Source organism: Psittacula echo (genome assembly GCF_963264785.1).
Source record: "Psittacula echo genome assembly, chromosome: 1".
In the NCBI taxonomy this organism is placed as follows: domain Eukaryota; kingdom Metazoa; phylum Chordata; class Aves; order Psittaciformes; family Psittacidae; genus Psittacula; species Psittacula echo.
The window spans coordinates 94083913-94100775 of NC_137735.1; the positions used below are offsets into that span (position 1 = coordinate 94083913).

General features: G+C 44.9%; 1 protein-coding gene across 1 annotated transcript; it reads right to left on the bottom strand.

Annotated features, from left to right (window-relative positions):
- Positions 1–7726: 7726 nt before the first annotated feature.
- LOC308216917 (protein mono-ADP-ribosyltransferase PARP12-like) lies at positions 7727–14800 on the bottom strand (the record flags this gene model as incomplete). The annotated part of the gene is made up of 6 exons (XM_080609621.1): positions 7727–8476; positions 8901–9052; positions 10888–11018; positions 11758–11795; positions 14158–14278; positions 14741–14800. 6 exons carry the CDS (start codon positions 14798–14800, stop codon positions 8196–8198), a joined length of 783 nt encoding a protein of 260 aa, XP_080465747.1. The 3' UTR covers positions 7727–8195.
- Positions 14801–16863: the final 2063 nt, after the last annotated feature.

Here is a 16863-nt window from a genome sequence, read left to right on the forward strand (position 1 = left end):
TTATTTGCTAACCAGGGATAATCACCTACAATTTGGAGTTTCGCAGTGCACCCCAGCCTTACTCACCTCCCACCAGAAGCTGTGTGCTAGACTCTGCTCCCTTCTCACCACAGCATGCACAGATGATCCCTGGTGGACTGATGTATCCCTGGTGTCCCATCCATCTCTGTGGTGCTTGCCACATTCTCCTCAGCCCTTCGGCGCAAGGTTGGAAAACATTGCCATGGGCCTTGTTCTGCTATTGTCCCTTGTCAGCATGTGGGATAGCTTTCCGGCACTCTCGTCTGCAGTGAGATTTTAGAATTTCCGAAAGGAAAGAGCACTCTCCTCACAGATAAACACGCAGTATCAAAATTGTTTCGATTAAAGCAATTTTGAAAGGCTCTGCTTTGCCTAAGAAAATAAACACGGTTCAGACCTCGACCTCATGGGGTCCTGAGTGACAGAAGTAAAATTATGGAAAGGGTGCCAAAGCCATCAAAATGCACGTGCACTATGGGGAGGCACTGAGGCAAAACACAAGATACGCATGAAAGGCACTGCTTGCAAAGGGCAAAAGAGATGGCAGCCCCTAAGAGGCAGCCAGCACACAGGGAGGGGAGAGGTGCTTACTGCTTCTCTGTATCCCTGCCACTGGTTAGTGTCAGCCAGCCAGTAACAGCAGCTTTCCATTCTGACCATGGGTGAGCAGCAGCGTGCGGCACATGAGAGGAAAGATGTGAAGGTGGAAGGAAAAACAAACCAGTGCCTGGTAGTGATGGAAATCAGTAATCTCTATTTTCACCTTTTCCATCCTCTATGTCTTTCTCCACCTCCCAGTGCAGCTCTTGCAGAGCCTTCCCATTGCCTGTCTGGGTAGGTCACGTGTGAGAGGACACCTCCAGTCCTGTCACCCTTCACCTCAAAAGGCCCACAGAGTGGAGTTGTTCTTTATGGTATTGATGATGAAGGAAGGGAAAGATGGCAAATAGCACAATGTGTGTGGCTGGACATCTGAGTCATCTTGTCACCTGCATGCTCAGGTTTCTCTGGACCATGTCTTGAAAGGAAACGTGAAGGCAGGCAGAAGTGGAACAGCTATTCAAGAACTGCATAGCGCTACCACAGATGCCACTGATGCCACTTGACGCAGTCAACAGAATTTTGCAGCAGTTCAAAAGAGACAAAACAAACCCTCAGGAGAAGAGAAATCCATTGAGGACCATTACATACAAGTATGTTGTCTTGGATTAGGAAGTCCCTGAGCTGCTCATCCATGTCTGAGAGGGGTGTATCACTATCTGCTGCCCTCCTCCTCTTCTCCAGAGATACAGCGTTTGCTGCTGCCGGAGATAGGAGCCAGGTTAGCAGGCTTTGGCATGTCTCTGATCAGCCACTCTTACATAGAAGGGCATATGAAAAATTGCCAACACAGGCACGCAATGCCGCCTTCTCCGTGTTATTCCCACAGCATGAGGTCATTTTGTCTAATGCTGCTCCCACTTGAACTGGCAGCATGAGCAGTGCAGACATGTGTCCTCTTGTGCACATGGAAGGCTCCTCTTTTGATCCCTTCACACAACCAGATTCAAGCTATCAAATTCCATTCCTCAGAAAGGAATGTGGGCACTTAAAATAGTACCTATACATGATTTAGGTATTCTTTTTTTTTTCTTTGAATAGCATTTCATCCTTTTTGCTCACAATAATCAGTCACCCAAGCAACATCCTTCTCAGCAGACAGCCTCACAGTTAAGCAGCCACCCTGGCAATACAGAGAAACACATAATGTCTCTCATACAGATCTCCTCCACAGCCTCAGTAAATCCAAGCCTTCTACTTAGTGCTTCCTCTTTCACAGCTTCTCTCTTGCTCATAGTGCCACATGCACCATAACCTACATCTCAAACTATCCTCCTAATACTTTTCCATTTCTTTGCATGTGTTAAATACCGTGACTTTGTCTAATCTTTCGGTTGTAGGAGTCTCCAATATCTTCAGAAATTAAATCACAGGGTTAAGCAAAAGAATGGAAAATTTTATATATTTCCTACATTTCCTGCTCTGTCAGACACAAACAGCATCTCATTTCCTCAATTTACACAAGTAGTTTTCTAGCAAGTGGTTTTAAAGATGTACGTTCCTTCTGGTGAATACAGCCACTTTTGCTGGTCATGGGGCTATGTGAGTCAAATTCAGGACAGAAGCTACACTAGAGAGTCAGCAGCACATCACATGTATTAATTATATTATAAAAAAGTAAGTGATCTGCCTCTAAGATTTACCTCTCATTTCTGTGATCTGCCTTCCTGATCTGCCTGGAACAGCTCCTCCACCTGGGCAGACATCACTGAGGCTGTAAAGCGGGTTGAACACTACAGAAACTACGGTTGTGACAGTAGAGGTGGCATCAGAAGCTCCCCTGAGAGAGAATCACTGACACTTCAAGGACTGGCCAGCACTGCAGGACCCCCAAACATTTCAAGCAGGACTTCTTCACTGGTGGTTGGGACTTGGAGCTGGGTTTCAAGGGTGCAGTGAATTTTACCTGCATCCCATACTCAACCCACTACAGGGAATCATCAAGGCTGTACCAGTGTTTCCATGACATCAAATGAGTGAGCAGCAGGAACCATCAGAAGTGCAGAATTATCTCAAAAAAGAGGAAAGAGAGAAAAAAAAAAAAGAGAGAGATAGAGAAAGAAAAATAAAGAGGGAAGGAGAAGAGGGAAGGGATGAGGAGAAGAAGAAAGAAGAAGAAGAAAAAATAAAAAGAAGAAAGAAGGAAAAAAGAAAAGAACTATCAGCTTCTGGCAGGTTGCTTAACAGAAGTCTTAAGAGGGAAACCCAAACTCAGCAGGAATTCCTGGACTGTTGTCATCATTTCACAGCCAGAACGTTGTCTGGTTTCCAAATCGTCTGGGAAGGGAACAAGTCCTGAAAGGTTTCTGGTTTTCTTTTTTGCCTGTGCTTAAACCCAGGCATGCCATTTTCTGCCCTCTGAGTGTGCCAGTCCCTGGTATATGCACTGAGCAGGTGCCTCACCCTGGTTGGTTAGCAATAGCATTAACTGGCTGTTATCAGTGTTTCGGCTGCAGAAGTCAATACTTCTAAGTTTCCCTGGGTTTCCCAACAAAATCTCAGCAGATGTGGGAGTAGATCACCTGGCGACCAGGTCCATGCTGCTCATGCTGCCCACAGAAGCAATGATGGCCTTCCCAGATGGTATGCAGTGAAGTTTTTGCACTATTTATGAGTCTTATTATTATGTTTCAGATCAGGAAACTGCCTACATATGGCATGTTAACAAGAGCAAGTAGAACTAGAAGTTGAGTGGGGGAAAAGAAAGAAAACAAATTCAAAACTTGATCTGGGAAGGAAAAGAGAAGCTGGTGAGTGGGACACATCATGGAGGCAATCAGACTAACTCAGATTATACAGAAATAGCAGCAGCTGGAGGAAGACCTGGTGGGAAAAATACAGTTTTGATAGTGCTGTCACAAAGCTTAGGTTTGGTTTGCAGCCTACAGTTTCATGCAGTGAAACTAATTACATCTCAGACTCACTAAAGAAACATAGAGAGGACATTATCTTAGAAGGAATTTTAGCTGTGCAGTGAAAGAAGAAACAGGAGGCATTTTTTGAGAACATTATGATAGATGTGAGAACTTTCAGTCAAAAAAGTTATATGAAGTGAGAGGTTGTACAATTGCTAATAGGACATTAGATTGTGTGAGGATTGAAGGGGAAAGGATTTGGAAAACACTCTTAGAACCTGCTTGAGCTGAGAGGCAAAATGAAGGTCAGCTGGCCTTCAGGACAGAAGATTAGATTACAGCTTGAGATGGATGCTACAGAGTATAGGTAAAAAAATCATAAACCTAAAGGAACTTACAAAAGGAAAACAAACTGGAAGACGCAAGAAGCTATCCACAAAATGCAGTCAGAAAGACTCTGCAATAAGCAAGAGTGAAAGCATGCACGAAGTGTTAAAGAAAGCAGAGACCAACACAACTTCTAACATCTCCTTTGGATTTAATAAAGGGAAAACCATTTGGAAAGAAAAGAATATAATAAAGGAGACCAAAGCTGAAGATACAGCCCAACAAAAAATGATTCCAAGAACATACAGTGAAATAAAGCTTCTTTTTGGGAAGGGGTAAAGACACAGTTTCCTTCAGTGATGGGGATATTGTGTGTAGACACTTCCCTGGTATTTACAGGTTGAGCACTGGTGCACTGGTTAATTGTTCCTCTGATATTGCAGTAAAGGATCTGGATGGAAAATCTAAGCTTATTAAGAACAGCTTGGTAAGAATCAGATCAGCTTTTCTATTGCTCGTACGTGTAAGCTAGATGTAAAAGTACCCTTGGAAAGACAGTTTGAGTTGCTCAGGGAAATAATGCCTAGAACTCAGCACACCATACAATAGGGCTCATCAAAAGAAAGACTGGAAAAGAATGGGTAAAACCAGAAAAAGTTTTTCCCTGAACCATAAAAGTCTGATTCTTCCAAATCTGTCTCCTGCAGCCACAAAGTGAGGACTACTGCCCTCCCCCAAACCCTCAGGCCCTCATCATTACCAGAGCTACACAGTGATCCAGGATCATTATTTCCTCAATCCAATAACAGCCTTGTTAAATAATGCAATCATTGAGCATGTCACGCCAAAAACAATATCTGTGTTTTCTTCACCTGTCACCTATACAGTGGTCATGCCAGGTTATGGGCTTAAGTTGATTTTTAGGAGTTTAAATGCTTTGGAAAATAACAAGCACATTCAGCCAAGCACTAGGTTTCTGATGTTTAATCACCCTGTCATAAATTCTGTCAAAACTGTTTAAAAGGATTCTCAAAAATGCTGAAAAGTCAAGTTTTGCACCAGTAAATTAAATGAAAGCCTGGAAACTTGCTGAGATTTATTTAATAGAAAGCCTAGAACAGGTGCTTGAGTTCGTAACCCAACAGTGCAAAAGTTAGGGACACTGTGAAGCCCTGTCAGCACCACAGAAAAATCAATTAGAAATACACTATGATGAAAAGATCACCCAAGCTAACATCTTGGCAGGCAGAGACAAATACAGTACATCTAAGTATGTAGAAGAAATACATTATTTATACGGGTACAAAATGCAATTGATCCTTCTGAATTATTGCTGTTTTCTGTAAAGTGACTGGTAAAGAAATCACTGGAGAAGCTGTTGATGCCTGCAGCAGCCTCTCCAGGAGATCATGAAGAGAGGCTGCTGCTCCAGGATAAGCCTATCCCAACACCTGCCCATCCAGCACTAGGCTGGCTGGCAGAGAAAGCAGCAAACTCCACAGGAATCTGTTTGGCTACTCCCAGAGTTCCTCCGGTCAGACCTTTTCCACCACCATCTCAGTGACTCTGAAACTGCCAGCCCCATGCATTTGAGTCAGAAAATGTTTAGCTTTTTCTCAACAGGGCAGGGAGATCTTAGAAAACTTTTCATTAATTTTTTCACTGAAAGAGGAAAAGACCACAGATCAGATCCACACTTAGTGCCTGCCAACAGCTGCACACGTAGCTGATGGTCTGCAAGCATTTTTCATCTGAAAGAATGCTGAGGAATCCTTTCTGCTCAGTACTTCAGAGGCACCCAGGTACTCCACAGGTAGCACAAGGTTCAGGTCCAGAAGAAATTTTAGGAAGTTTATAACACTGAACAAAACTGCCATGAAGAAGTATTCACAGATTAAGTTGCTTTTCATTCTTACTAGAGGTTTCTGCTCTTGGTGCCTCACTGACCAGTATAATCCCAAATCTTTTACCATGCAAAGTTCTTCTGGAGATGGGAGTGCTGTTTTTGGGAATGACATAGTGGAAAATTGGGAGCCTGAGAGAGTGTGGGCTCCTCAAGGAGCACTTCCACTTCCGATCTGGTACTCCAACACCTACAAAGCCTGTGGTAGCTGCACCTCAGCAACCCCACACCACAGTGCGCTGTTACAACTGCTCATACCCCAAAGCCCACCTCGCTGGAAACAGCTCTCTCCCACACAATGGATGGTTTCTTCTATCATGGCAGAGAAGAATGAGGGAAGATGGTTTGTACAAGGTCGTAAGTCCACAGAACATTTTCTCTAGTACAAGAACCATTCCCAAACATCTCCCAGCCCTTGTCCTGTGGGACAGGCTGTGCATGCATGTGCATCAGCTCTTTCTCAACAAGCTGATGGAGCAAATCCATGCAACATTGCAAGAACCAAGGCAGGGTGACAGCTGGAAATGATCATTATTCAGTCCCTCCCCATCCTCATGAGCCTGCAAGCTGGGAGGCAGCAAGGGGAAGGTGATTTTGGGTTGTCCTGGGTTTAGCAGTAGCAGTCATTTTTCTCCTTCTTAGTAGCTGGTGCAGTGCTGTTTTCAACTTTAGTTTGGGAACAGTGCTGATAACACTGATGCTTTTAGTCGTTGCCCAGTAATGCTTACCCTGATCAAGGTTCTCAGTCTCATGCTCTGCCAGGGAGGAGGGAAACCTGGAAGGAAGCAGAGACAGGACACCTGACCCAAACTAGCCAAAGGTGTATTCCATATCACAGCACGTCATGCCCAGTATATAAACTGGGGGGAGTTATCCGGAAGGCCTAGATCACTGCTCAGGTCGGGCTGAGTATTGGTCGGCAGGTGGTGAGCAGTTGTATTCTCTTCTCTTGTTATTTCCCTTATCATTATTATTATTGGTGGTAGCAGTAGTGGTTTGTGTTATACCTTAGCTACTGGACTGTTCTTATCTCAGCCTGGGGGAGTTACATTCTTTCAATTCTCCTTCCCATCCCTCCAGGAGCAAGGGGAGGAAAAAGGGGGGAGCAGGTGAGCATCTGCATGGTTCTGATTTACCGACTGGGCTTAAACCATGATATGGGTGAAAGCGATTGTGGGTGAAGGCTCACCTGTGCTTGGCAAGATTAGATCACTAACTTGCAAAAGAACAACCTTTAGGTTTCTGCAAAAGAGGTGGAACACGGAAGTGCACTAACTATAGGAGCTCAGGGACTCATTGCAGTCAGCTGCCTTTCTGACATCTTCTAAGGGCACTGATTGTGCCTGAAGACAGCAGGCTTTACGAAAGTTGATGAGATCCTACACACATCCCTAATCTTGGTTCTTCCCACTCATGGCATGAACCACTTGTGACTCCTTTGCTGAATTACAACAGCCTGTACAGCAAGACTGTTTCAAAATAAAGCATTAATTTTCGTTTCCATGCTATTGGTCATCCCGAATGCTATCCCACCACCTACCAAGTTTCAAGTACTATGTCCATCAACCAAGCTGTCCCCTGTCCCTCAAAATGGGAGCACATACAGCTGAGGCACTTCTCAAATAACCAGAGAAGTGTCACGCAGCAGCAGGGCAATTCAAAACTGCCACAAACAGCTTCAGTCTGCAGAGTGGGAAAGGGGGTGGTTGCATCAGTGGCCACCCCACACAAACCCTCTTTGCCTCACTGGTCACTGCTGCAAGCACTGACTCCACAGCCCATGTGGGACACTGCCATGTGCAGTTATTCAGCAACTTCCTCATTGTTAGTACCATGGTGTGGTGGGGATCTAACTTCATCATCTGCAATGTCCCTGCTTCTCTTAACGTCAACACAGTGGGGACAGAGCAAGGACAGGATACCACAGAGATGGGAAAACATGACACAGAACAACATGAGAAGAGCTATCAGCAACTTGATCAGGAAACAAAGTTCCTTGTCAGTATTGATTAAAAGTCCTTCAAAATGCAGGAGCTTCCTGCCATTTATTGGAAAAAAAGGCCACGATTCCTCTCTTGTGCACCATGATGCAGTTACTTTCACTTTTCCTCCTCCCACATTCCCCACCCAGTCTCCCTTTGGCACATCAGCACTACCACAGGTAAGATTCACGCCTAAGTGACTGTATCAGTGGGTCAAGTTAATCATACATTCAGCACTGCGGCTTTCAACAGTGGTACGTGTCACTGCATTGTGGTATGCAAAGCGGGTAAATCCCCATCCCAGGCTAGAAATAAGGTGGAGATTAAAGTTCAGCACTTTCTGCTACCAAAAACCTATGCTCCAAAATCCTTCAGGGGACTGATATTGGTTTGCTGCATTACAAAATGTTCTAAAGCTACTACTAAAATGGAATAACATTAAAAAAAAAAAAAATGTATTAAAGTGTAATTTCTTCAGTGTAAATTCAAAGGAGAATCCAGCATTCATTACAGGATCCTACAGTGGGTATTGCTGCTGTACTCCAAGATATAGGCAGGGTAAATCTGGTGCTTCTCAAAGATGACAAAGATAGAAGGGTCTGTTGGGTCATCCACGCAGCTGTCATAAAGTCTGTTTGAATTGCTGTCTCTGAGTGGAGGGCGAAGGTGCTCCTGGTTTCCCTGAACAAAGTCTCCCACAAGAACATTAGCTACAAACATGCTGTAGCGACCACTTTGAGAGGAACAGAACTTGTGAGAATAGCTGGCGTCTCTGGCAAAGTAGCTTCCTAGGGACCAGAAAAAGACACAGGAAAGACGGTATGTGAACCAAGGAACAAACATCTGCTTGGCACTTTGGCAGCCAGCAGTTCAACAACCCGAGGTAGCCCTATACACATATTTGCCAGGTGTTCCCACATCAGCTTATTTTAAAGCATTGACCCTCTCCAGCCACATTTTGCCACCAGCATTCCAGTTCCACCTGTCCAAGAGCTTTGCTGAAGAGCAGGTACCTGAGGCAAAGACGGCTGGTTTTAGCACTGATGGCTCATTTTAGCACCTCCCAAATTGGGAGTGATGTGGATGCTGCCTGCAGCAATGCAGACGCATGCGGGTAAGACTGTCCTAATGGCAGAAGAGCATCCACTAACCTGGCTGGGGTCTGCAGCGTGTGCTGCTATAGCCCCTGAACCTACACTTCCACACTCGTACCTTTCCCATACATTGTTCCGTGAGTCCCACACATCCTCCAGTCAAAGTTCTGCTCACAGATGGCAGGCATGTGGGACGGACTCGTCCCATGGAACAGGAGCCGCTCATCCACGAACTCCAATTTACTGAGCTTCTTCATCTGCTCCTTTTGCCTAGGGACAAAAAAAGAATGATGTGTTACCCTGGTTCAAATGAGGACAATTTCCCAACAAAACTCCTCCCACTTTTGGGTCACGGAGGAACAGTGGTACAAAGTACTCTCAGTGGGGTTACTGCCTGCTTTGCACTCTGTTGGTATCCTGCTGCATAGCTGGCTCCTTCAAGCAAAACAAAATGTTCTCAGCATCATTATGGACAGTGTCATCCACAGCTTCATGCCACATGAGAGCGTAAAGAGACAGAATGACTGAATTGGTCATTTCCCAGGTTATATAAATCCTGAATGCATAAATATGATTATAAAACTGAGCTGTATGACACCACAGTGAAGATTGTATAATATCTACCCCTATCTTTATCACATAAAAAGTCCTTTAAAAAAAAAAAAAACAACAAAAAAACCCCACAAAAACCAAAAAACAACCAATCTCCTACGTGAAAGAGACTAAAAGAAAAAAAATAAATCTGAGATTTCATAGCTCAGACATGGTGAAGGAAAATAACTTTGTTTTTTAATAACACTACTAAGGAAACACCCCTCCACATCCCCCCCAAGCGTGCTAGGTTACATGATAAGAGGCTCATTTCTACACACACAAAAGAATAGAAACAACCCAAAAACCTGATCAATAAAAAGAGGAGCACCAACAACTCCCAGGGCTGACCCCCAGGACCAGGGGGACACTCAGCACTGTGAGCAGTGGAAAGGGCGCAGAGCAGCTCACAGACATGAGGAGAGTACTGCCTACAAGAGTGTGGGGCTTGTTATGGGACAGAGGGAAAGAGTATTTGAGGATTTCACCGGACTTATAATGGCATGTTTAACAGAGGAACTGTTGGTGGGAGAAGAGAGGGACTAAGATGGTCTGAGGAGGAACAAACACGGGAAAATAGCTGGATAAGGGGGTACAAAGAGCTGGTTGTGTAAAAACAGGCAACTGTCTAGTCAGTAGGCTTGTCTGGCCATGCCCTGTGCCTGATCAACACAGTCTGCCCTATCTTCTCATTAAACTCCATTTCTAACTCTTACCTGAGTGATGGACTCTCCAGTCTGTATGCATGTGCATGTATGGGGGTCTGGGTGCAGCAACGGGAGTAGGACCTTGGGTCACAAGACAGTATGTCTACAGCACCAGCAACTGCAGCAAGCGAGGGTGTGAGTGTCAGTGTGCGATCACTAGCCAACATAAGGCTGGACAGCCAGGGAGGAGGGTAGCTGGCCTGGAAGCCAGCTTTTGGAGCAGTCATTAGTCTGGGCCAGATGCTGGAGAGACTGGAAGATCTGAGCTTGCTTACCAAAGGGACCAGGGGGTCCAGACCAATCACCGCAGACACCAAAGTCCATACAGATCCATTTGCATATGTGTGTGTGTGTCTATGCAGAACATAACTGAAGACAAGAGGACCCAGGGGCAAGCACATGAGTAGGGTGAGTATCTAAGACCAGCTCCTAGGGAGCATGGATGTCAGGGGCTCATGCATGTACGTATGTTCCAGTAACAGGCTTTCGTCCCAATTGGCCAGAGGAAGGGGACAGAATGAGACCACTGATGCTATTTATGATTGAATAAGTGCCATGCTGTCTGTGTTGGGTTTTCTGGCCAGCTGTGTGCATGTTCATGTTGTGTGTGCGCGCATGCGTGTGCGCCTACTGGGAACATGTGCTAAGCCTCACTTCCAGCTGGACCCAGCAGACAGATATATGGCAATCTCACGTTTGCTGAGCTGCTGGATTTGGCAACTCCTAATGCAGATTATGGAGGACAACAGAGCAGGAAATACCAGTCTTCTGCTACCGTAAGAATAATGAAATAGAATAGATACAAACCACTGAAAAACTTGCCAAAGTGTTGGGTTCTGGATCCTCTGCAATCGGTGGATGAAGTAATCCTTCATTGTCTTCTCAAACAGGTTCTTAATTTTATTGTATTCGAGGGAAGTGCAGCTGACCTCTACCAACTAAAAATTTTAAAACCATCAAAAATAAGGAATTATTGACAGTAACAACTATTAGTCCTTCCAAAGGACTCACGAACCTCCTCAAGTCAGATGAAAAGCCCTACCATTAAAAACCCAAGCTGCTTCTGTCTTTCCAGTTAACCTTACTCTCTCCACCTTTATGCTCACTCCCCATGTGGAAGCACAGGCACTAACTGCGGGAAACGAATACAATCCCACATGAGCTTCCTGTGGTGGACGCACCTCCACATCTAGATTATATTTACTTCAGAGTAACCCAAAGATGAAATGCACAGCAGTATTCAGGCTGGAAAAGAGTATCAGTTTCACCTTAATTTGACACCCTACCTCCTTCCCTATAGGGCTAAGCCCTAGTTTTTACTACATCAAATAACGTTTTGCTTCAAATCAATGGAGGAAACACTACAACACCCCCTTAAGATGCAGTTTATCAGAGGATCAGGTGCCTTCAAAGAGTGCAAAGGACAAGTAAGACCAGTAATGGCCAAAAGGGCCTTTCTTATCCTGTGTGGTATGTGTTGGGAGCCTCAGAGAGCCTCCCAGGAGACACAGCTCTATTCCGAATGTGAAACTGTCAGCCTTGTTTCACCTCATAGTTACTTATTTCATAAGATCTGTTTAATAGCTGGGAACACCTCAATTGCCTTGGGTCATGTTCTCAGAAAAATGAGTACAGGATCCAGTTTGCCCTACAAATTGAAGAGCTGGAAAGACCTACCTTGAACCCAATATCAGGCAGTGCAGATTGGTCCCATTCTGGAGGACAGACAAAATGGGATAGAGTTGTGTTTGGGCTGCAGAAAAGAAAAAGGAGCAAGTCAGTCCACGATACTCCCAACCAAATCCCCCTTCCAAAGGATGCAGCTGCTGGCTCTATGTCAGCCTTAGGGTATCCCCAGGCTTTCATTTTTGTTTTACTTTCCACATAGCCATTATCCCTTTCTCAAGTCCAGATCTCCACACACATACGACTGGCACTAATGCATCTCTTGGCAGGTAGGAGAGCTTCAAATGAGAAGTAGCATGCCCCTAGCCAGGTGGTTTATACAACTGCTCCAGGTAGACCTCCGTGTGTGCGGCTTGAACCTCTGCTGGGAAATGGAAGCATAAGCCCTCTCCCTCCATGTGGCCACTCAGCTCTCAATCACTGGCCAGACCTGTCCCCAGGACCAAGCATGTCAGGAGGCTGCAGTGGACAGTTGTGCCCTGCCGGCACTACTGCACCAGTCATCGCTTAACAACTTCCAGTGCTAACACCCTCCTGCACGCATGCGTGTTTTAACCCAGGCAATAGAAGCATTAGAATCCATTCAGGAGTTGCAGTTTGTTTTCTTTTTGAATCAACCACCCTTTGTTGAAATAACCTTTAAATTGAACCCCTGGCTTCAAATTCGCTGCCTGCTGGTGAGTTTCTAAAGCAAAGATTGCTCTTTTTAAAATAAAGCAGTAGCACAATTAAGTTCTACACCAGACATGCTCAAATCCTGTCAACTTCCTTTAAAAACAGCCATAAGATAAGGTATCCCAAATAAGTGCATCTAGTTCACTTCATTAGAAGGATTTACTTCTGCATTTTTATTTTATCCTCAGCTTTCCAGGGGATAGCATCTATCTGCTCCACAGTTCTCAGGACTGGCAGTCCCTTGTGCACAGTTTATTCAGTATTGTCAGAGCATAAATCAAGGAATAAAAATTCCTGGCACAGTTGTGTCAGCTCTGTGTGGCCTGGCCTTGCACTCACAGAGAGAATAAACCTACTCAAGGGATCTCTTACAGCTGCCAGAGACTACCACCAAACATGCCTCCAGCACGCTTCACGGAAGGGTTTCATAATTTACAAGTGCTGTTACTGCAGAATTTGCCATTAAAAGAGTCAGCAAAAGGTATCGACAAATTAAGAAGTCTAAAATTTAATTCTGCACAGGTAGGAGGAACTTCTCAATGGAAGGTGCTGTCACCTAGAAGCATTATTAAATAACAAATGTATATTACCTTCTGTCTTGTCCATCTTGAGAGGGCAGAAATTTTGGCCGTCGGGCAACTTTCCTTTTAGTTTTATAGAGCAAATTTGTTTGGACCATGCCTTGAAAAAAACCACGATGACTCAATAATTAGATTATTTTTTGTCCAGGGACACACGCTCTTAAGTGTTTAGAGAAAAGGAGGTAGCCCTGAATATCACATCACAGTGCTCTCTGTATCACAGACAACCCACTCCATACTTTGAAACCATTCCCACTTGTGCTGCTTCTGCTTGGAGACCAGCAAGGTCAGCACCTTCTAGCATAGGTTGTGAAGCTCAAAAGCACCCAACCACCAGCTGCACCTGCACACCCATTCACATCCAGGCTGTTGGACTGAGAAAACCACATCTGGTGTCAGGCCTACAGCAACAAAGAGCTTTCAGTAGGATGGAAGCCATAAATCTAGCTTTCCTGGCAGTGCGGGATTGTTCCTGGTGCTAAAAGGAAAGTCTGTCCTCTCTTCTTGGTCCTGTAACAGTATCACAGAGAGCATGCTGTGTGACATGGCTAATTATCCATTGTTTCGTCCTTTAAACACCACTCCATTCATGCCAGGAAACAGATTTAAAGTTGGGAAAGCTAACAGGAATTTTAAGATGGGTGAATAAATGAGAAACAGAAAAGCATTTCTTATTTTTCTTTTTCACTCTCTGTGCAACCAGCCCTAAATTTTCCTTTGCTGCACTGCGTGCTCTCTCTCTCTAACTAGCTTGCAAGACGTCTACCATAGGCTGACTTCTTTACCATTGACTTTTCAGTGCATTATTTTTTTTGCCTTTTCTCATTTCTCTTCTTTAGTTGTATAAACCCAGAAGCATAAGTCAGATGTCACAAAGTGTTTACTCTCAGCTCTTCTTCTGAATACATGATATTGCCAGAGATGCTTTTTTGACTACAGATGCACAAGTTTAGAAGCTTGAGCGTCTCAAAACTGCAGAGATGTACATACTGCTCAGTTCTGCTTGGAGAAAACTTATGGGAGAAAAAAGACCTGTTCAAAGAAACCCAGACATAGGGTGAATACTCTGCACGAAGAAGGCTATCTTAGAGCCAGCTACACTGTGTAATGAACTTAAAACAAGGAGATACTTTACCGTTAAAGTTTAATATATACACTTGAGAACCCGCCTTGAATAACACAAAGCCTTCCTCATCATCTTGGAATTCCTTCTCTAGAACTTCAGATGTTACCGTGGCACAGCTGTGATCTGGATGCTATAGGGAAAAAAAAAGGAAATTATACCTGTTAGAAACCAGCCTTGCGTTTAGGTGATGCAAATAACAGTGTTTCCCCAGCCTTTGTCACAGAATGCCATTTTGAACTAAGCCTCTAAGGCTTCAAGCGTCTTGTTCTTCAGTGACAGATGGGTACCCCACAGAGAGCTGCTGCTTGTAACACCACCAACAAAGCAGCCTTCAGCCCATGTGGTCAGCTTCAGCCAAAAGATGTCTGTCATCTCTGGAAAACATACCCACTTTCAAAGCCAGTCCTTTAAACGCTTTCACAGAATAGCAGTACTGCTTTGTGGGACAATTAATCCACCAGTGCACAGAGCAACAATGCAATGGCACCCAGTAGCATGTGTGAAACACCAGCTGCAGAGCAATGTGCCCTAAATAACTCTCCAAGGATGGCTTAACAAGAGATTTTTGGCATCAATCACAGATGGATCTCACCTTTTTCCCATATTCAATCCACTTCCCAGAATCATCAAGCCAGTACCAGGCATACTCCATTTTGGGAGCAGATAGATGAGTCAGAAGACACCACAGGCTCAGAACAGCTGACCGATACCTGGCTGCTTGCTTGGCCCTAGCATCAGAACAGAAATCCAGATTAAAATATGGGTCTTTTCTAAAGCTGTCAAACTGTTTGATATCCCTGATCTAATCAAAGCCTAATCACTTCTCAGGAGACCCTTCTAGCTGGGAAGTGCAGATTTGGCCCAGAACCAAGGAAGTGAAGTTTGTACATTTATGGGGCATGGTAAGCAGCACAGAAATGACCCTGACTTCTGTGGCTTGGACCTGAGTCACTGTTTTTCTCTAAAGTATGTCTTTCTAAAATACACATTGGAAGAAAATACGACTTGACACAATAAACTCAGCTCATTACATGAAGGCCAATGGTGCCACCTGGCTAACAGGAGTAAGATTTAGCCTCTAGGCAGTGTGTAATCAGCTGCAGAAGTCATAGTGCCTTCAGAAAGCACTGATAACATCCTTTAACGATCAGGGAAGCAAAGCAGTCTCTCATAGGTACAGTACTGAGCACAGGTGCCCAGGTGGGGGCTGCAGGAGTGGTCTCAGTGAGAAGACACCAGAAGATGCTGGACAGCCAGCTAAATGGACCCACTGCAGGACACAGCTGAGCCCATCAGCAGTGGAGCATTCTCAAAGGGACCACAATCTGTCTTCTACCCTGGAGACACAGCACCTACAAAGAAAAGAAGCTGAAAGAGGTAGCCACCAATAATTCAAATTCAGAAGGTTTTACTTTGCTTGCTGCTGGGCTCCAGTCACCTTTGAATGCCCCAGTTCTGGACCCAGACAACATTTTCCTAGGCACCTCATCATTTCTCTGCTCCTACAACATTCCTGTGTTGAGGAGCATATACACACAAATGAGAGCTGCCCACCTGCATGCCATGGAGTTTGCAAATGTCTGTGGCAGAGCCACCTAGAGCTGCCTGAAGAATTTGAGCACAGTATTCAAACAAACTAAATGGTCATTTATCCTGCTCTGGTACACCCTTCATTCTTTGGCAGGGATCACAGGTATTCAGTGCATGCCAGTCAGATGAAATCATTACAGGAGGAGTTTTACCGAGCTGGTTGCAGTACTAAGGTCCACAAAGGCTTGGCAGCCCTGGAATGCCAGAACAAATTGCAAGGAAAGATCCCAGTCTCCTTCACAGCCTTTGCTTGTTCCAGCTCTGTCTTCAGACCATGGCTGCTCTTTGTACACAGTAACACCCACCAGGCCTGTTCCTAAAAAAAATGCTCCCAACGCATTTTCTCTCAAATCCCGTTGCAGGAGATTCATGAGATCCAGCACTCCTCAGAGACTTTTTTGGATGTGGCTGTCCTTTTGCTCCCCTCTGCACAGCAGTGCGCTGCTGCTGCCACAGCACTAGAATTTTAAGTTTGCGGATTTGAAGGGTTGGAGGGGAAATGACAGGGGTGGAGGGGAAATGGAAAGGAAAGCACAGGAGTGGGGTGGGATAATGTTTCCAGGCAGCTTTTCTGCATTGCTCCCCCCCCCATCCCTGTTCCCTCTCTCCCTACTCCGTAGACTCCTGCCAGCTCCCCTGGCAAGATGCAGGGATCCCAGTTTGCCATGACATCAGCTTTCAAAAATGTCCTTCTGTGCCCTACTTTCACTTTCACTTGCTCGGTTTCTGCTCCTTGCAGGGATTTTCCACTCATCAACTAACCCCAACTAGAAAGAAACAGAAGTGAAACACTTAATAAAGCAGATAGATAGGAATATTTCTCTGGCAAGACAGGGAGTGTCCTTCACCTTCTGCTGAATCAGAGAATCATAGAATCAACCAGGTTGGAAAAGACCTTTAAGATTATCAAGTCCAATCATTACCCCAGGCCTGCCAAGTCCACCATTAAACCATTTCACTGAGGGCCTCATCTACACAGATTTTGAACACTTCCAGGGACAGTGATTCCACCACTGCCCTGGGCAGCCGTTCCAATGCCTGATCACCCTCTCTGTGAATTAATTTTTCCTAATATCCCATCTAAACTCCCCTAGTGCAGCTTGGAGCTGTTGCCTCTTGTCTTAT